This window comes from Salvelinus alpinus, chromosome 2 (genome assembly GCF_045679555.1).
Source record: "Salvelinus alpinus chromosome 2, SLU_Salpinus.1, whole genome shotgun sequence".
Lineage (NCBI taxonomy): Eukaryota > Metazoa > Chordata > Actinopteri > Salmoniformes > Salmonidae > Salvelinus > Salvelinus alpinus.
Window position 1 is genome coordinate 35,596,694 of NC_092087.1, and position 21,669 is coordinate 35,618,362.

General features: G+C 42.9%; 1 protein-coding gene across 2 annotated transcripts; it reads right to left on the minus strand.

The window, feature by feature from the left end:
- Positions 1–925: 925 nt before the first annotated feature.
- On the minus strand, positions 926–13,320 carry LOC139559797 (glycoprotein-N-acetylgalactosamine 3-beta-galactosyltransferase 1-B-like). 2 transcript variants are annotated; one of them, XM_071376158.1, is made up of 6 exons: positions 13,168–13,320; positions 12,995–13,056; positions 12,801–12,896; positions 11,968–12,230; positions 10,421–11,085; positions 926–2,366 (listed from the first exon to the last, which is right to left on the minus strand). In XM_071376158.1, the coding sequence occupies exons 4-6, from the start codon at positions 12,194–12,196 to the stop codon at positions 2,040–2,042; spliced, it is 1,221 nt and encodes a 406-aa protein (XP_071232259.1). In that variant the 5' UTR covers positions 12,197–12,230; positions 12,801–12,896; positions 12,995–13,056; positions 13,168–13,320; the 3' UTR covers positions 926–2,039. The 2 variants fall into 2 exon arrangements, with proteins under 2 accessions (XP_071232259.1, XP_071232266.1); XM_071376165.1 differs by having other exon boundaries at positions 11,968–12,159; positions 13,168–13,319.
- Positions 13,321–21,669: the final 8,349 nt, after the last annotated feature.

Here is a 21,669-nt window from a genome sequence, read left to right on the forward strand (position 1 = left end):
CTCTTTTACAGGAATGTGAACTATATAGCAGATTGTAGGATTGGGTTGCTTGTACCAACACACACACCCCAGAAAGAGAAAGCCGGAGGCTTGGTAATAGGCAGGTGTTTAAGGCAGACTTAACTCTGATCCATGTGATCTTCAGTTAAGAACAAATTCTTATTTATAATGACAGCCTACCAGGGAACAGTAGGTTAACTGCCTTGTTCAGGGGCAGAATGACAGCTTTTTACCTTGTCAGCTCGGGGATTCGGTCCAGCAACCTTTCGGTTACTGGCCCAACGCTCAAACCACTAGGCTACCCTCCGCCCCAATGAATGGTGACATTATACAAGAATGATACCTTTGTGGTTGAAGGAGTGGAGTAGACCTGTCCCGCACCTTTCACACTGACGCATGTGACTAACGTCATGCACTGTTTCCCCCCCCCATAGAGGACATTCAGACTCGACAGTTCCAGAGCTTTTATGAGCCATTCAGTTACCCATTTGTCACCCAACCGGAAATAAGCCAGTTGGGTGACTAATATCTCCACTGTAGTAAAGAACAGGACTTAGTTATTTGATCAGTATTGTGAAATGAAGGCTCGTAAGGTGAACAGGAAGTAGATAGGACAAGAAAGTGAGGAGGATACTTCCAAGTCATTCTTGTTTGAAACAGGTTTAAAATACAGAATCGTACAGCATACATGCTGATTTGGTTTACTGTTTAAGTTACAATGGCTGTACATGCAGGCTGTCAGGTGACAAATGTCAATACACCTATACAGCCCCTCTGTTTGTGAAAATGGTGTCTGACTAATATACAGCACCACGTACAGGATGTTAAGTTAACTCATGTCTATAAAACAGACATCAACCAGTGAAATACAGGGCTATAGACATAAGTCCCATTTGAACTGAAGATTAAAAGACAAGACACCCTGTGAGTTTGGTTTGAGGTGATCAATGAGTCACTTTGCTCAAAAAGTATAATATACTGTAAAAGCATACAGAATATGGTATCATATAATACAATGAAGATTCATAAAAGTGAAAACAAAATCAGGCAGCGACATCAGCTAATGACATCACACACACCAAACATCCCCACCCAGTCATTTCCCAGAAAACCCTCCCCTAAAAACTCTTGAATCATCCTAACCATCAAACAAATAAACACAATATTATCCAATCAAACAGGGTGCAAAAACTGTTCTCTAGAGATCGGCTAACTGAACATGCACAGCGACATGTCCGTCTTGTTTTTAGTCATAGTGCAGTTTCAAAATGTGCAACTTACGTTGCACACAATCATGCTTCACAAGGCACAAGCTACTGGGACTGATTGAGAGTCTCCCAGGTTTAAAGTGACCCTCTCTCTCTCTCTCTCTCGTTACCACTCTCCAACAGTATGTCTGAAATACCTGCTGGTCTTCTTATTACAGACAATACTTTATACAGGTATAAATAAAACACAAATCTAAGACCAAGTTTGGTTTTCAACCCCTAGTAGCTTAGGTTGATTAGGGTAGGAGACGCTGATCCAAAATCCTTTCTGTTAAATCTAGTTAGCTCAATGTTAAAGTGAGGAGTGGTCAAACTAGTTACAGTGGGGAGTAGCAAGATGAACCAGTCCAGCAGGAATCTCCTACAGTAACAATGGCCCAGGACCACTCACCAAGTCATACTTTAATTATTTGATGATGCCTTAAGAGTGGTCCAAGAACTGAGGGAATTAAAACAATCATGTTAAATATCTTAAAAAATTGAAGGGCTGTTGACATTTCAACATGGAGGCTGTGTGGTAAACTTCTTTTTTTTTACACAAAAAAATAAAAAAGGGATGGGTTGGTGCCAGTGACAACCCAACCAACAGCATCACACATTCTTCACCACTGACACAATCCTTCACAACAGCACACTTCTTTGGGAGGCACCACAGTTGAGTCTTTTCACTTCTGTAAAAATGTGTGCAGGTGCATCCATACAGATGCATCTGCACACATGCACGCTCAAAAGCAACCATTAACACACCTCGCTCTCAGATACACAAGGCTGCTACTGCTTGTCATCCTGTGCCGCAGCAGGCGGGTCTTTCTCCCCTGCTGCAGCAGGAGGCATCACTTCCGGTTTCCTGTCTGTCCTGGACGGACTCTCCACCCTCGCCAGTGGCCCCCTCTGGATGGCCGGCTGCTCTTTGGAGTACGAGTGTCCACCCTCTGACCTGTCCCATGCCTCATTCTTGTAGCCCAGGGGGGCCGGGGGCTGGTAGCGGTACCTGTAGCCAAAGGCACGCAGGTGGTAGGTGTAGTACTCCAACAGGTACATGAGAGACGCGTCCACATAGTGGAAAGACACAGACAGGTCCGAGCAGCAATTTGGCCCCTACGGGACAGTACAGAAGACCAGGGTTAGAGCCAGGATGGGGAAAGCAAAAGGGAGGGGGTACAGACAGTGAGGGAGGCCCAAGGCTCAGTTTAGCATTACAACAACAAACTGGACAGGGGACAATGATTCATCTAACAATTTAGTAGTAAAACTAAAATGTAGTAGTCGTATCATGTCAGTAAGTCAAAAACAGTGTGACCGTGCAAGGAGCTAAATTATAGTGTTCAATCAAAAATGGATCTTTTGACCAATGGATAAAAATAATTGTTAAGATACTACTAAGAAAACCAAAGGGTCCAAACCTCATGTGTTTATCATAATTCGTTCAACATTTATTGGAGTTTTTACCCTTGTAGAATGGCCAAGTTTAAGGAGACTAAATCCATGTAGGCCAGAAAAGTGGTCCATTTTTATTTTATTTTTAAAAATTCAGGAAAATAGTATTGCGTCAGCTTGGCTGGATGCTGTGCGATTGAGACAAGACATATTTTCATGTTTTAGTATAAGCTTATCATATTAAATGAGAAATTCCTGTTCCCCCCCCAAAGATTTCTCAGAAAAACAAGCATCTCTGAAAAGTCAGAGCATACCGCAAGCTTTTTATTTTTCCAAAGCATTTTACATTTAAACTGAACAAAAATATAAATGCAACAATTGAAAAGCTGTTACTGAGTTACAGTTCAAATAATGCATTTATTTCAATGGACAGATTACCTTAGGGCCTAATCTATGGATTCACTACTGGGAATACAGCTATACAGTGCATTTGGAAAGTATTCAGACCCCATCACATTTTGTTACGTTACAGCCTTATTCTAAATAGTCCCCACCCCCCCTCTTCAATCTATACACAAAACCCCATAATGACAAAGCAAAAACAGGTATTTAGACATTTTTGCAAATGTATTTATCCTAACTAGCCTCCTAGTCCCTGCAGCTGAAAAACATCCCCAGAGCTGCCACCACCATCCTTCACCCGTAGGGATGGTACTGGCCAGGTGATGAGTGGTGCCTGGTCTCCTCCAGACGGGACACTTGGCATTCAGGCCAAAGAGTTCAGTATTGGTTTCATCAGACCGCAGAATCTTGTTTCTTATGGTCTGGGAGTCCTTTAGGTGCCTGTTGGCAAACTCCAAGCAGGCTGTTGTGCCTTTTACTGAGGAGTGGCTTCCATCTGGCCACTCTACCATAAAGGCCTGATTGGTGGAGTGCTGCAGAGATGGAACTCTGGAGCTCTGTCAGAGTGACCAACGGGTTCTTGGTTACCTGCCTGACCAAAGCCCTTCTCCCCCGATTGCTCAGTTTGGCCAGGCAGCCAGCTCCAGGAAGAGTCTTGGTGTCTCCAAACTTCTTCCAATGACGAATGATGGAAGCCACTGTGTTCTTGGGGACCTTCAATGCTGCAGACATTTTTGGTACCCTTTCCCAGATCTGTGCCTTGACACAATCCTGTCTCTGAGCTTTATGGACAATTCCTTTGACCTCATGGCTTCGTTTTTGCTCTGACATGCACTGTCAACTGTGGGACCTTAGACAAGTGTGTGCCTTTCAAAATCATGTCCAATCAATTGAATTTATCACAGGTGGACTCCAATCAAGTTGTAGAAACATCAAGGATGATCAAAAGAAGAGATGCACCCGAGCTCAATTTCAAGTCTCATAGCAAAGGATCTGAATACTTATGTAAATAAAATTAAAAAAATGTATACATTTGCAAACATTTCTAAAAACATATTTCTGCTTTGTCATTATGGGGTATTGTGTGTATATTGATGATTTTAGAATAAGGTTGTAGCGTAACAAAATGTGAAAAAAAGTGAAGGGGTCTAAATACTTACTGAATGCACTGTATACCTGTAGGTCACAGACACCTTAAAACAAAGTAGGGGCGTGGATCAGAACACCAGATATTGACAGGTTACCACCATTTGGACAAATCACCTTCGCATAGTTGATCAGGCTTTTGGAATGTTGTCCCACTCTGTGCAAAGTTACTGGATATTGTCAGGAACTGGAATATGTTGATCCAGAGCATCCAAAACATGCTCAATAAGTGACATGTCTAGTGAGCATGCAGACCATTGAAGAACTGGGACATTTTCAGCTTCTAGGAATTGTGGCGGATGAACGGCACGACAATAGGTCTCAGGATCTCGTCACAGTATCGCTGCGCATTCTAATTGCCATCAATAAAATGCAATTGTGTTTGTTGTCCGTAGCTTATGCCTGCCCATACCATAACCCTAGCACCACGGGGCACTCTGTTCACAACGTTGACATCAGCAAACTGCTTGCCCACACGACAATACATGCTGTCTGCCATCGGACCTGTACAGTCGAAACCGGGATTCTCCAGCGTGCCAGTGGCCCACTGAAGTTGGTTACGATACCGAACTGCAGTCAGGTCAAGACCCTGGTGAGGACAACATGCACGCAGGTGAGCTTCCCTGAGACGGTTTCTGACAGTTTGTGCAGAAATTCTTCGGTTGTGCAAACCCACAGTTTCATCAGCTGTCCGGGTGGCTGGTCTCAGACAGTTCCACAGGTGAAGAAACTGGATGTGGAGGTCCTGAGCTGGTGTGGTTACACGTGTTCTGCGGTTGTGAGGACTTTGGACGTACTGCCAAATTCTATAAAACGAAGTTGGTAGAGAAATGTATATTAAAATCTCTGGCAACAGCTCTGGTGTACATTCCAGCAGTCAACATGCCAATTGCAGGCTCCCTCAACTTGAGACATCTGTGGCATTGTGTTGTGTGACAAAACTGCACATTTTATAGTGGCCTTTTATTGTCCCCAGCACAATGTGCACCTGTGTAATGATTACACTGTTTGTTCAGCTTCTTGATATGCCACATCTGTCAGGTGGATGGATTATCTTGGCAAAGGAGAAATGCTTACTAACAGATCCTGACTGGTTGCATTACTGCCTGGTATGGCAACTGCTCGGCCGCAAGGCACTACAGAGGGTAGTGCAAACAGCCTAGTACATCACTGGGGACAAGCTTCCTGCCATCCAGTAACTCTATACCAGGCAGTGTCAGAGGAAGGCCATAAAAATGGTAAGACACTCCAGCCATCCTAGTCATTGACTGTTCTCTCTGCTACCGCATGGCAAGCGGCACCAGAGTGCCAAGTCTAGCTCCAAGAGGCTTCTTAACAGCTTCTACCCCAAGCCATAAGACTCCTGAACATTGATGAAATGGCTACCCTGACTATTTGCACCCCCCCTCCCCCTTACACCACTGCTACTCTCCATTGTCGTCATCTATGCAGTCACTTCAATAACTCTACCTACATGTACAATTGAAGTAGGAAGTTGACATACACTTAGGTTTTTCAACCACTCCCCAAATTTCTTGTTAACAAACTATAGTTTTGGCAAGTCGGTTAGGACACCTACTTTGAGCATGACACAAGTCATTTTTCATACAATTGTTTGTTTACAGACAGATTATTTCACTTGTCAGGGGTTCACCTAGGGGTCATGATAGGGGCTGTACAAAATGTTTCATGTATTATAATAATTGATTATGCTTGTCATATTAATCAGGGGAGGGGTTATAAGACCCCTCCCTCCTTACATATATAGGGTCCTAGACTACAAATTAACAATATATATACACATTATGAGTTTTAATATTGTTCCACGGTACTTTTCTAGTCTCTGCCTCTTATAAAGAAACTGTCTGAGAAACGTGTGAGCTCAGGGTGTCTGTGAGAAGAGCCTAAAAGATAATAGATGCAGACACAGAACTCCCCAGGGAGTGTAAGAGATGAGACTAGTCAGACATTCCACTATCAATCAAAATTGGGGAGTGGACAATTAACTGCTAAGCTTTTAGTTAACACTGAAACTTTATGTTTGTGTAGCTGTGGATGCATCGGCTTGGTCTCATGAGTAGAAGGTAATGATGTAGGCAGTGACATCACTAAGGCTGGACTTCAGGTTTATTAAAATAACTTGAACCTTTGACTATTTTGCAGAACATACGTTTTATGTTCCTGTTGTCAAATTCTGTCAGCAATTGCATTAATAAAAGGTTTTTGAATGATTTAAATTAAAGATAGTCATAATGCTAATTTCACCAATGAGCCAGTGATTGACAAGGAAACGAACCCCAACACACCATCACAATTCCAGTGGGTCAGAAGTTTACATACACTAAGGTGACTGTGCCTTTAAACAGCTTGGAAAATTCCCGAAAATTATGTCATGCCTTTAGAAGCTTCTGATAAATTATGTAAAGTAGCCTAAGTCAATTGGAGGTGTACCTGTGGATGTATTTCAAGGCCTACCTTCAAACTCAGTGCTTCTTTGCTTGACATCATGGGAAAATCTAAAGAAATCAGCCAAGACCTCAGAAAAAAAATTGTAGACCTCCACAAGTCTGGTTTATCCTTGGGAGCAATTTCCAAACGCCTGAAGGTACCACGTTCAGCTGTACAAACAATAGTATGCAAGTATAAACACCATGGGACCACGCAGCCGTCATACCGCTCAGGAAGGAGACGCGTTCTGTCTCCTAGAGATGAACGTCCTTTGGTGCAAAAAGTGCAAATCAATCCCAGAACAACAGCAAATCCTTGTGAAGATGCTGGAGGAAACAGGTACAAAAGTATCTATATCCAGAGTAAAACGAGTCCTATAATCGACATAACCCGAAAGGCCGCTCTGCAAGGAAGAATCCACTGCTCCAAAACCGCCATAAAAAGCCAGACTACAGTTTGCAACAAAGATTGTACTTTTTGGAGAAATGTCCTCTGGTCTGATGAAAGAAAAATAGAACTGTTTGGCCATAATGACCATTGTTATGTTTGGAGGAAAAAAGGGGAAGCTTGTAAGCCGAAGAACACCATCCCAACCGTGAAGCATGGGGGTGGCAGCATCGTGGTGTTGGGGTGTTTTGCTGCAGGAGGGACTGGTGCACTTCACAAAAGAGATGGAATCATGAGGCAGTACAATTATGTGGATATATTGAAGCAACATCTCAAGACATCAGTCAGGAAGTTAAAGCTTGGTCGCAAATGGATCTTCCAAATGGACAATGACCCCAAGCAAACTTCCAAAGTTGTGGCAAAATGGCTTAAGGACAACAAAGTCAAGGTATTTGAGTGGCCATCACAAAGCCCTGACCTCAATCCGATAGAACATTTGTGGGCAGAACTGAAAAAGCGTGTGCGAGCAAGGAGGCCTACAAACCTGACTCAGTTACACCAGCTCTATCAGGAGGAATGGGACAAAATTCACCCAATTTATTGTGGGAAGCTTGTGGAAGGCTAACCGAAACATTTGACCCAAGTTAAACAATTTAAAGGCAATGCTACCAAATACTAATTGAGTATGTAAACTTCTGACCCACTGGGAATGTGATAAAAGAAATAAAAGCTAAAATAACTTATTCTGACATTTCACATTCTTAAAATAAAGTGGTGATCCTAACTGACCTAAGACAGGGAATTTTTACTCGGATTAAATATCAGGAATTGTGAAAAACTGAGTTTAAATGTATTTGGCTAAGATGCATGTAAACATCCGACTCAACTGTACATACTACCTCAACTAACCGGTGCCCACACACTGACTCGGTACAGGGTACCGGTACTCCCCTGTATATAATGTCAATATTGTTGTTTTACTGCTGCTCTTTTAAATTACTTTTCTCTTATTCTTGTCTGTATTTTCTTTTACCTGCATTGTTGGTTGGGGGCTCGTATGTAAGCATTTCACTGTTAGGTCTACCTACACCTGTTGTATTCAGCATTTCACTGTTAGGTCTACCTACACCTGTTGTATTCAGCATTTCACTGTAAGGTCTACCTACACCTGTTGTATTCAGCATTTCACTGTAAGGTCTACCTACACCTGTTGTATTCAGCATTTCACTGTAAGGTCTACCTACACCTGTTGTATTCAGCATTTCACTGTAAGGTCTACCTACACCTGTTGTATTCAGCATTTCACTGTAAGGTCTACCTACACCTGTTGTATTCAGCATTTCACTGTAAGGTCTACCTACACCTGTTGTATTCAGCATTTCACTGTAAGGTCTACCTACAGCTGTTGTATTTGGCGCATGTGACTAATAAAATTTGATTTTAACAGCGATAAACTATTTGTTCACAAAATTTGAGAGAAATAAGCTTTTTTGGCATATGGAACATTTTTCTGCTCTTTTATTGAATCTTATGAAATATGGGACAAACACCTTACATGTTGCGTTCATATTTTTGTTCAGTGTAATTCTGCCCGTGTCAGGTTAAATTTCGCATACCGCGGAAATAACTTTACAGATGACCACAACAAAAAAAATCACCTAAGTCTCTGCAGGAAGCGGCACTGCTCTGTCAACAGAGCACCGTGTTTATTATCAGATGTATTAGGTTAGGAAATCCGATTTTTTGAATATAAATGTTAGAGAAAGACCCCACTGAACAATCCAGAACATGAAGAATCATAATTTGTCTTAGTAAATGTATTTTATAACATGAGGAAGTGAAATTGCATCACTAAAGCGCATTTACACCCACTCTGGGCAGTGATTGTACGCCCTCAAATTACACACTTATCTGGGAACACAATTAGTCCCTTGTCCTTCCCTCTTCCCTTTCAACCTGTTCCAGTTCTGTCTTGGGTCAATAAGGAAATCTCATGAAATGCTGTACAGAAAACCAGGTACAGTACTATAGCAACCACAGTCATAGTCAGATCCTACTGACAATGAATAGCCTACACATGGCAAAACAAGGAATAACTGGTAGTTATTTTGTACTTATTATTTTTTTAACCCCTTTTTCTCCCCAATTAGAATCTTGTCTCATCGCAACAACTCCCCGACAGGCTCCGGATGTGAAGGTCGAGTTGTGTCCTCCGAAACATGACCCGCCAAACTGCACTTCTTAACACATGCCCTATGGGACTCCTGGATCGAACCCAGGTCTGTAATGCTGCCTCTAGCACTGCAATGCAGTGCCTTAGACCGCTGAGCACCTCAGGAGGCCCAACTGGATGCTTTTTAAACCATATCAAATCCCAACTCAGCAGGAGTTGCTTTACATGTTTGTATCATGATAAAGCTAAGGTGAATGATAATTAGCCTTAAAAAGGCTTTACCCACCTTATTAACTGGCCACATTAGCAGGGATAGCAGCAGCACTGGCGAAACTGGTTTCACTAGGACATATCGTGTGTCATCTTAGACTAGGTCTATTCAGTAAATATTCCATGACGTCACAGTGGTAGACTGGATGACTAATAGGCCAGCCAAATGACTACGGTTACCATAATAACAGTTCGAATAGCTCAACATATACACATACACACATTTTCTTCACTCCTAACTGCATGTGTTGCCTTAGAAATAATACATTTGTATTTTAAGTGCTTTTCGCGACACCCAAAGTCACTTTACATACACAAGAAAGACTGCAGCATAAAAAGCAATACAATTACATTAAAATCGAATGAATAGAATGGGCATCGCAATTCAAGTCAATGATGGCATAATGGGTGGACTGGCGGCCATTGCGAGTGTACCCAGAGGAGCAAAGCAGGAAGTAAAATATGTCCTATGATTTATTGATTCAACTGACATTACAAAAAAATACATTCAATTGCATGAGCCACATCAGTTATCATTTTACATTACCATGGAAATTATTGCATAACATTACTGTCACAATTCCAGGGTTAGAGGTTCTAAGCCCGTTCTATTCATTCTATTTCCTCACAGCTATTTCATTCTATTATACTTTGGGGTTCCATGGTTGCCATGGCGCCACAAGGAAGCCTAGGTAGAGAGCTCCTGTACAATTGTAAATATTGTGTTGTTTTAAGTCTTTTTATGGGATTTTTTAAACTAACAGTTTTTTTATGACTTCTTGAGTGTTATAGAGCTACAATATCCGATGGTTTTGACCCATGGAGTTGCTGGACAAATGGCAAGTCCGAATGTTACTGTAAATAAATGCATATTGCCTCGTATTGAACTAAATCACATCTAAGCCTCTAACTTACTTATTCAGCCCAACAACAGCCTCCAGGTACTTACCTCTGAGATGGGATAGTAGCAGTAGCTCCAGTACCAGAAGCTCTTGGGGAACTTGGAGGTGAGGTGCTGCTCAGGGACAAAGGGGTGGAAGGTCTCCCTGAGGTTGGTGTCTCTGGCGTCCCCGGCCACCACCCCCACCTTCTCCATGCACTGGCCCATGGCCAGGTCCTCCACGTGGGTGGTGTGGGTGCACACCTTGGTCTTAAAGCCATCCACAAACCTCTTAAGGGCCTCTTTGCTCAGCACGTAGCCTGCCCCGCCACTCATGTAGCCCTGCTTGGTGTAGGGCTTAAACCTGCGTCCAAAGTAGATGGGCTCCTCTGGCGTGTGGTTGGCCAGCACCCAGCGCAGGTTGTCCACGACAACGTAGGTGTCGTCGTCAGCCTTAAGGAACCAGTCGGCCTCGTCTCCATGATTCTCCAGGGCGTAGTGGAAGGCCCGGATGGTCTTCCAGTAGAGCTGGTCGCGGCCTTCCTTGGTGCCCAGCCCCACAGTGGGGAAGTCAGGGTCGTCCACAGAGCTCATGAACACCACCACGTTACAGTGGCGGCTCCAGGTGTTCTTTACGTGGCGGGCCTTCTTCTGCAGGTTGTTGGGCCCTGTCATCACCCAGCAAAGGATGCGCACCTTCTTGTACAGCTCATCTGCCATGTGGCTGTCCTCACCTGGAGGGGGGGGGGGGTTAAGAAGGACATTTACTTTTTTGCACTTGATTATTGAAGTTCATTATCCATCAGTCTGCATGTCTTCAGATCCAACTGCACAGAAACAAAGACCCCATTGTTCTAAATAACATGGATGATAAATGCCTTTTTATCCATTTAAAGCGCATTTAGGGATATGGAAATACCGGTTAAAGACACAGCATGATCTAATGACCAATTAGGTTACTGTTGCACTCTGTATGAAGATAAATACAGTAGACTGATGTGTCTGCACAAGAAGGAACTGCTAATGTTTATTCTAAGAAGACAAAGGCAAAACTATTAACATTGCCCTGAACCATTGTAAATATGTACATATGATTAAATGGTAATGAGTCACGATTTTTACATTACCACATTCACACTGTGGTTTCTAGAAGAGTGCACAAACAGAACATAGGCCTATACAGTAGTAAAATGTGGAAAGCAACCCATGATGGTCATATTTACTTCTTAAACCCTAACCCTCTTTGGAACAAAGGTGGCTTCTGTTAACTGATTTACCAGATAACCAGGAACTACCATCCACTTCACAGCCTCAACAACCATTAAAGACTGAAGTTTTAAATAACACTGGAGACCATCTGATTCATTATCAAGATAGACTTGGTAAGAGAACCACATGCTTAACAGATAAGGATGTGCTAAGCACATAAGGAAGTACATGAGTCATGACTCTTTATAAATGCATTTATATTTGAGATCTCATCCATAAATGTATGTAACGTTACCGGCTCAGTGGCTCTATTTGAAATCTGTCAAGATCAGAAGATACATACAATCATGTCAAGCTTAGTGTTGACCCCTGGCTGTTAAAACTACAATCTCCTTCTGGCACTGTACCTTTGTGGTGGGGGTGGTTGAGGTTGAAGAGAGCCGACCTCTCCTTCTTCCAGTTCTTGCTGTCCTCCTCCAGCTCACGTAGCTGAGCCGCTGTCTTCTCCAGGCCATCGGGCTGAGAACGTGTGGAGAAGGTCCTCTCGAACCACACCTGACGTAGGAACACATAGAGCGTACAGGTCCCCACCAGGAAGCCTATGAGGAAGGCACAGCGCGAGCCCAGCGTCTTCATGACGAACTCAAACAATGTGCCTCAAGCTGAATCCCTATTTCAAGAGTCAAGACAAACAAGAGAGGCAGGGCCAAGAAGGGTAGTCTTAACTTAGAGCTGGGTTTCCCAAACTCTGTCCTTGCCCCCTCCCTCTCCCTCTGGATGTACATTTAGATTTTTGCCCTAGCACTACACATCTGATTCAAATAATGAACTCATCAAACTTTGATTATTTGAATCAGCTGTGTAATGTTAGGTGCACGTTTGGGAAACCTCCACTGTTTGACAGGCATGTACAAATGAATGCCATCCATGCTGGGCACTATGCAAAGAAATGGGTGGGGGATTAGTATATGGTGTGTACATTATTGGAGTAGAGAGAACTCATCATTAGTTAATTTAGCTGACGACTTTCATTATAGCTAGTTATATGATAATGTAAACAGCATGCCAATACATTTTAGATCTGTGATCTCAAATAAAATACACCTACGCTAGCTACATAGCTGACCTTGCCACACTTTGTTAGCTACCAAACAAAGTGTGGCAGGGTTAGACTGTTGGCTAGTAACAATACGTCTGGCGGAAATGTCAAAAGAGAAATTGGTGGTTAGCAGGCCCTTACCACTAACGTTACTTGAACACCATTGCGGAAAAGTCCCTCTCTTGGGTCCAGTTGAAAAGTGGGGAAACTGTGGCGCATGTCATGTTAGAGAGCCATCTGCTTACGAGTAAAACACCATCTCGTCAAAAACAAATAACGTTACCACTTGGCGTTGAAGGGATTAGTCATCAGTCATGTCTTGGAATATTCTTTACCTAGCTAGCTCTGTGGGTTTGGTAGCTAGCCGCATCTCATGTCATCCTTATCAGCCAGCCATCTATGGATTAGAAAAAGCGAAAAGAGACATCAATTCCAACTGTCATCCGAAACCAATACTGATTTTCTAAGAGTATCCGTTGTCTTTCATATTATGTCAAAAATAAACTACCTTATCCACAGGCTCAACTTCGATGTAAAAAGCAGTATGATTTTATTGAGGTATAAAATAACGTGTAAAACGCTTCTTTACGGTGGCTGTGTTGCATTTACAGGAAACGCCAACATTAGTTTCTAATGCGCAGGCCCACAACATGTATCTGAAGTCATTGATTGCTTAATCGTTTGCCTTGTCTTGCCTTAGTCCCCGCCCTTTAAATACTGTTAAGTTTCTATTGGATCATTGCATGTACACGGATCAGGCACAACCAATCATTGGGTGGCACCAGAGCACTATTCGGGTGCTAGTGCTCTAGCAAAAAACAGTGGGCAAGTTCGTTTTGCATGGCCCGATGCCCCGGGTGAGTGGAGATAACACTTTAATTCTTAATTTTTATGCCTTTATTTAACTAGGCAAGTCAGTTAAGAACAAATTCTTATTTTCAATGACGGCCTAGGAACAGTGGGTTAACTGCCTGTTCAGGGGCAGAACGACAGATTTGTACCTTGTCAGCTCGGGGATTTGAACTTGCAACCTTTCGGTTACTAGTCCAACGCTCTGTATAAACTCCACTCAAAACGAACTAGCCCAATGACCAGACAAAGCCATCGATCAGGTGACACCATTCATTACTATGTGAAGACTCAGGGCACGATCCTCTGCTCAGGCATTGATGACGTATACCAGATCTTACAACGCCTGGCTAAGTATTTTAAGTATCAGCTAATCACATATGTTATAGCAATCTGTCAGTCGCTGACGTGGCACGCAACCATAGGTTGATGCATGCAACGTCTGAGCAGGGGAACGTTGCAGGCTAACTCAGTGCTGCCTCCTCTCATTGAATAACTCAAGTTGAAGGCCGAATGGGGAACTGCAGACTGCCATTAGCAACTTTTTGTATTTATTTTACTAGGTAAGTCAGTTAAGAACAAATTCTTATTTACAATGATGGCCTACCCCGACCAAACTCTAACGACACTGGGCCAATTGAGCTCCGCCCTATGGGACTCCCAATCACAGCCAGATGTGATACAGCCTGGAATCAAACCAGAGTCTGTAGTGATGCCTCTAGCACTGAGATGCAGTGCCTTAGACCGCTGCGCCACTCGTGAGCTAAATTATCCTTCTGTGCCCCATAACTTCTGTGTGCAATTTTCAAATAATCAGTTCAAGGACACACATCTGGTGTATTAGAAGCAGTTATTGGTATCATGATGGTCTTCAAAACATTTTTGTTCACTTGAACGAATGGCATTTTTCTATTCACTACACTGCCTGCACTATGGCAGTCGATTTTCTTTATGATAGCTTCCACAAACGATTGACTTCAATGTGAGGGTGGTGTTAGGGTTGTTGACAGAAAAATAAGTAGTTTCCTCAAACTTCATATAGGCCTATCACTTGAAACTACTGAGAGAATTCCTCAAAACATCATTAAACACTGTGGCATATCTTGCCCAAGTATTTTATAATGGTCTTTATTTTAAATTTGCAAGGTATGAATATACAAAGACTTTACAATGCAGCTCAGACTTTTAGGGAGGGTGTTCATCTGGTGAATTTAAAATGTAACAAAATTGGATCTGTTTGACAATAACACCCCTCAACAAGGAAGTGTGCGTATAATGATCTTAACTAAATATAAAAATGATCCCCTCACATGTGCAAGCTAAATTATTTACAGATTTTAAAGTGCTACAATTATTCACAATATATACACACGTTAAGCCTTTTCTAGCTCAGTTGTTTGAGCATGGCGCTTGTAACACCAGGGTTGTGGGTTTGATCACCGGGACTACCTATATGTAAAATGTATGCACGCCTGACTGTCACTTTGGATAAAATTGTCGGCTAAATGGCATGTATTTATCACTGAGGAAACCTTTGCGCCAAAAAAACTAAAACATTTTGTTGACAGGAACAGCTGAGCTCCAATCACTATTTCTGAGAAATAACTTCTCAAATGAAAATAGGTTAAGTATTTTTGGGTTTGCTGTACATGGCATCAAACCAAAAAAATCTTAAACATAAAATAACAGTTTTGAACATTCATGACAGTTGACAAAATGTACAACTTTCCAGAACCATTTCTCAACTTTTAAAGTGCTACAAAATGTATATGGAATATGATGAATGTTTCATCAAGCATGTCAATTCTACAATGAACAATTAAAGAGTTGTATAAGCTTCACTAAATTACACTGGATCTCATTTAAATATTCAAACTGTGGTTCAACCTCTAAACCACAACAGCATGTGGTTCTCACTCTTTTTCAGGTTTCCGAATCTGCATTCTTTTTAAATAAATGTAGAATTTCTAAACAATAAAAGATAACTGGTGAACAGAATCCTCCTTTTGCAAACATACTGTATAATTTTGTGACGCCAAGTGTAAATACCAGGTGAATTCCTCCATTGCATCACTCCCGGAGATCATTTCCTCACACTGTAGAGCAGCAGATAAAAACACAGTGGCATAGTTATAAGAACTGCTGTGTGGATACACAAGGAGAGGGCATCATACTTCTGTAGAAATGTCAAGTTAAACCCCATTCAGTCCAAGCCTTAGATACATTTTCACAGGTGCAAATTGCCAAGTCCATGGTGTTTTTCCCACCCTCCTCTCAACCCAACATAGCAACAGACATTGAAATAATGCCCCTTTTCAGCCATCACATTGAGGAGAGAAAACAAAACCTGACACCATTACACCACCACAGCTGAGACATTTGGATTGGTTTGTGCAAGGCACATAAGGGTGACTGATAGGGAGAACACATTTCTATGTGTGGGAACATGTGTAATTGTGGACACTGGTGCTTCCAGTGGGGCCCAAGGGGCAGCTGAGACTTAGCAGTGAGTTCAGAGTTCTGACAGGGGTGAGGGACACTCCCGCTCCTAGCCTCCACAGGTGCTTGGTTCCCACGATGCGAGTAAACGTCTCCCCAGAGCTCAACTCCACATCGTCTGAGTCCGGTGCAGTACTGGTGTACTGGGCCTCTTCTGGTCTCTCTCCCCATACAAGTCTGTAGTTGTTTTCCAACTCCTGATGTCTCTTTTGCTCCTTGTAAACTTCATCTGTTCCCCCTGTCTGAGAGACATCAAGGGAAGATCAAAATAATAGCTCACACATTTACTCATATTACTTAGACTTCTTCCAAAATGTTGAACTGCTTAACTATTTCAATTGCTTATCTTGGTTTAGATAGGACTCTTTGAACCCAATTAATGGAGAAAATGTCCTTACAGATATCTTTCAACATATTCACTACATGATCAAAAGTATGTGGACACCTGCTCGTCGAACATCTCATTCCAAAATCATGGGCATTAATATGGATTTTTTAAATATATTTTTTTATTGAATATCCAAAACATACAATATACTTGTAGTGAAGCTGCTCAACAATTACACCACACCAGTCATCCAACAGACTCCCATTCGGAGCGACACACAGAAGCATCCAGGTCAACGCCCTGCTCAAGGGCACGTCGACAGATCCCCGACGGGGACCCTCCGCTCTCATGTTCAGCGGACACGAAACGTAAAGTGGAGCAGATATCAGAGGAGCTGAAGACTCTTGATGAGATTTTGACCGGTGATGAGGGGACAGTGGATGAGCGGACAGACGAGGAGTCAACGACCAGACCACCCCCCCCACCACACAGTTCCTCAACCATCCAAGACCCCCCCCCCCCCAAGAAAAAAAGGGGGGGAAAAGAGAACAAATAAAATTGATTCCATTTCCCACCCCCAGAAAATGAACTCATGAGAAAAAGAAAAAACAACAATGCAAAAAAAACAAGCTATTGAAACGTTCAGTTTATATCTTAAACTGCCCCCAAACACTAACACTCTTTCCAGGCAAAACCTATAAATAGTTGAATTACAATCATAATGATTTTTAGTCTATCGGTGCATAGGCTGAGATACGAACCCGAGTCTCCCGCGTTGTAGGCAAGAACCCCTGGACCAACAGCACTATTGAAAAGATGGAGGCGCAAATAACACTATTATTATAATTTACGACTATAATTCTCTGTAGTCGTAAACTCCGGCACCGAGACAATTCCTAGAAAATAGCCCTAATCTAAAGGTCCAAGTGTTTCCCCAGCGAGGATTCTCATTAATCTCGCTCTCGTTGTCCCTGTCTCTCTCCTTCTCTCCCGATTGTCGCGCCTGACCTTCCCCTTAGTTGAATTACAATTTCGGTGGTTGGGTCCTACTCGGTCACAATGTTTGCAGGGAGCCTTACACTCCCAAAATTGAAACATTTTGTATCATCTGATCCTGTCCATTTTTCCCTTCTCTCTTAGGTCCCTTCCCCTTAAGGCCTCCTTTATGTTTGTTTAGAATTACCCCGATAGTTACGGTCAGATGCTCTGACTCAACCTGCTTGCTCTTTTTACAGTCTTGGTGATTGTGGCCTACTTTAGTGCAGTGTTTACACAGTGCCTCACAATCTCTAGCAAAATGACCCGGTTTGTTACAGTTAAAGCATCTATCTCCCCCTTTCTTCTGATTGCTTCAATCCACTTTCCTTGACATTCTCCACCTCTATCCACTTTTTCAATAAGTTTGCTAAATCCTGTCCTCCTCTCTCTCTTCCTCCCTCAGCTCCCTGAGGACCAGCATATGGGGGAGGGGGTAACGTGACGGGCGGCACCTGATGCGGCTGCCTCCGTTTCATTACCACCACCTCGTCATCTGGATTTTCCCTCTCCCCCTGGTCTGCTAGGGAGGGATATAATTATGGTTTAGGTGATGTCTCTGTGGGATACGTGGGAGTCCTCTCTATCTGCTCCTGGCTACCTAATTCTTCTTCCTTAGTAGCTCCCTTTTTCTGGGCCCCCTCCGCTCTGTTTCTAGCTTCAACCAGCCAAATACGAGCGGGGTCGAGCCCTTCTGTCCGTTGCTCTTCTACCTTGTCCCCACAAACCCTATTTATTTGTTTAATTTGGGTTTCCAGTTTTTCTATATTGAAATGTCATATCAAATTCATACTTCCTCCTCCATTTCGGGCCAAAATAGGTGTTCCACTTATCTTTTCCCTGCATATATTTTTCATCTCCTGTTAATTCCGGGACCTCCTTTGAGGATTTACTACCCATTGTTAGTAAACCTTGTAGTTACTAAGCTTATGCTCGAACTCACTCTAGGTGTATCTATTTCTATGATCTATGTATGCGCTTTTTACCGTTGTCCAATTACTATAGTTGCTCTCCTGCACAATCTATGTGTGTGTCTTTTTAAACTCTGATCTCTTATCTCACTACTCCCTATGTATGTGCTCACACTAGGTGTATTTTGCTATCTCTTAACCTCTGTGTGTTTTTCCTTTCCTGAAAATGTATCTATAGAGTTGTCTTTCGATCGGACATTAGGTCTCACCGTATACAACTATAAGCTATTTTCAAGGGGTTGTAAATCCCTAGTCAGCAGCCTATTTTTCAAATCAAATCAAATGTATTTATATAGCCCTTCGTACATCAGCTGATATCTCAAAGTGCTGTACAGAAACCCAGCCTAAAACCCCAAACAGCAAGCAATGCAGGTGTAGAAGCACGGTGGCTAGGAAAAACTCCCTAGAAAGGCCAAAACCTAGGAAGAAACCTAGTGACGAACCAGGCTATGAAGGGTGGCCAGTCCTCTTCTGGCTGTGCCGGGTGGAGATTATAACAGAACATGGCCAAGATGTTCAAATGTTCATAAATGACCAGCATGGTCAAATAATAACAATCACAGTAGTTATCGAGGGTGCAGCAAGTCAGCACCTCAGGATTAAATGTCAGTTGGCTTTTCATAGCCGATCATTAAGAGTATCTCTACCGCTCCTGCGGTCTCTAGAGAGTTGAAAACAGCAGGTCTGGGACAGGTAGCACGTCCGGTGAACAGGTCAGGGTTCCATAGCCGCAGGCAGAACAGTTGAAACTGGAGCAGCAGCAAGGCCAGGTGGACTGGGGACAGCAAGGAGTCATCATGCCAGGTAGTTCTGACGCATGGTCCTAGGGCTCAGGTCCTCCGAGAGAGAGAAAGAAAGAGAGAAGGAGAGAATTAGAGAGAGCATACTTAAATTCACACAGGACACCGGATAAGACAGGAGAAGTACTCCAGATATAACAAACTGACCCTAGCCCCCCGACACATAAACTACTGCAGCATAAATACTGGAGGCTGAGACAGGAGGGGTCAGGAGACACTGTGGCCCCATCCGATGATACCGCCGGACAGGGCCAAACAGAAAGGATATAACCCCACCCACTTTGCCAAAGCACAGCCCCCACACCACTAGAGGGATATCTTCAACCACCAACTTACCATCCTGAGACAAGGCCGAGTATAGCCCCGTATAGCTCCGCCACAGCACAACCCAAGGGGGGGTGCCAACCCAGACAGGAAGATCACGTCAGTGACTCAACCCACTCAAGTGACGCACCCCTCCTAGGGACGGCATGAAAGAGCACCAGTAAGCAGTGACTCAGACCCTGTAATAGGGTTAGAGGCAGAGAATCCCAGTGGAGAGAGGGGAACCAGCCAGGCAGAGACAGCAAGGGCGGTTCGTTGCTCCAGAGCCTTTCCGTTCACCTTCACAATTAGGAGGCCTGCGTCTTGTGACCATAGCGTACGTGTAGGTATGTCCCGCAGGACCAACTCGGAAAGATAGGTAGGAGCAAGCCCATGTAACGCTTTGTAGGTTAACAGTAAAACCTTGAAATCAGCCCTTGCCTTAACAGGAAGCCAGTGTAGGGAGGCTAGCACTGGAGTAATATGATCAAATGTTTTGGTTCTAGTCAGGATTCTAGCAGCCGTATTTAGCACTAACTGAAGTTTATTTAGTACTTTATCCGGGTAGCCGGAAAGTAGAGCATTGCAGTAGTCTAACCTAGAAGTAACAAAAGCATGGATAAATTTTTCTGCGTCATTTTTGGACAGAAAATTTCTGATTTTTGCAATGTTACGTAGATGGAAAAAAGCTGTCCTTGAAACAGTCTTGATATGTTCGTCAAAAGAGAGATCAGGGTCCAGAGTAACGCCGAGGTCCTTCAGTTTTATTTGAGACGACTTTACAACCAAAGTTTTTCTGTTGTTGCTTGTTCTTTTGACGTTAATATCTCGTATCTCACTCCGCTATATTAGGTTTCCCTTCTTCGTTGGATGATCAGACCTAGATGTGCGTAGATCTGACTCTCACCTTTCTGCTAATATACTCCAGATCAATTGACTATTAGATCTTAGTATGCTAGACCCCCTTCTCCTGCTGCCTAGGTGGCTCTACACCCAATTCCTATTTTCCAATTGCCTAGAATACTACCTTTATCAGGGATCTCTACACAAAATTCTAAAAATAGGTCACCAGGTAAGAATACCCAGTGGGAATTAAATCAACACTTAAACTACACAAAAACAATGAAATATATTTCTGAATGTAGCCCAAGCGTCAATTCCCCAAATTCGTGAATAAAGATTTACTGAGCTTCTCGTAGACTGGGAAAAGAATGTAGGTTGGATCTCGTCACCACCTCTGTCGTGTACCAGTTCACCACTGGCCTGAAATAAACCCTCAATTCAGAGGTCAAGTCTTTGTCTTACGGATCCTGGATCCGCCCGTGCACGGTTTTCAGCAGTTCCTTGGGACGACAGAGGCAGGTATTGAGATCCGGCTCGAAGGACCAAGTTGTCACGAGAATTTTTATCCCAATGTTGTGAACTCAACTATCACTTAACTTCTTATGGCTGCGGGGCAGTATTGAGTAGCTTGGATGAAAAGGTGCCCAGAGGTGCCCAGAGTAAACTGCCTGCTCCTCAGTCCCAGTTGCTAATATATGCATATTATTAGTATATGTGGATAGAAAACACTTTGAAGTTTCTAAAACTGTTTGAATGATGTCTGTGAGTATAACAGACCTCATATGGCAGGCAAAAACCTGAGAAGAAATCCAACCAGGAAGTGGGAAATCTGAGGTTTGTAGTTTTTCAACTCATCGTCTATCGAATACACAGTGGGATATGGGTCATTTTGCACTTCCTAAGGCTTCCACTAGATGTCAACAGTCTTTAGAACCTTGTCTGATGCTTCTACTGTGAAGTGGGGCCCAATGAGAGGGGATTGAGTAAGGTCTACCATGACCTGAACATGCGCTGACCATGCACGTTCATGTGAGAGCGAGCTCTGTTCCATCGCACTTCTGAAGACAAAGGAATTCTCCGGTTGGAACATTATTGAAGATTTATGTTAAAAACATCCTAAAGATTGATTCAATACATCGTTTGAGATGTTACTGACTAACGGAACTTTGACATTTCGTCTGCTTTTAGTGAATGCGCTTTGTGACTTTGGATTTGTTTACCAAACGCGCTAACAAAAGTAGCTATTTGGACATAAATGATGGACATTCCCGAACAAATCAAACATTTATTGTGGAACTGGGATTCCTGGGAGTGCATTCTGATGAAGATCAAAGGTAAGTGAATATTTATAATGTTATTTCTGACTTCTGTTGACTGCACAA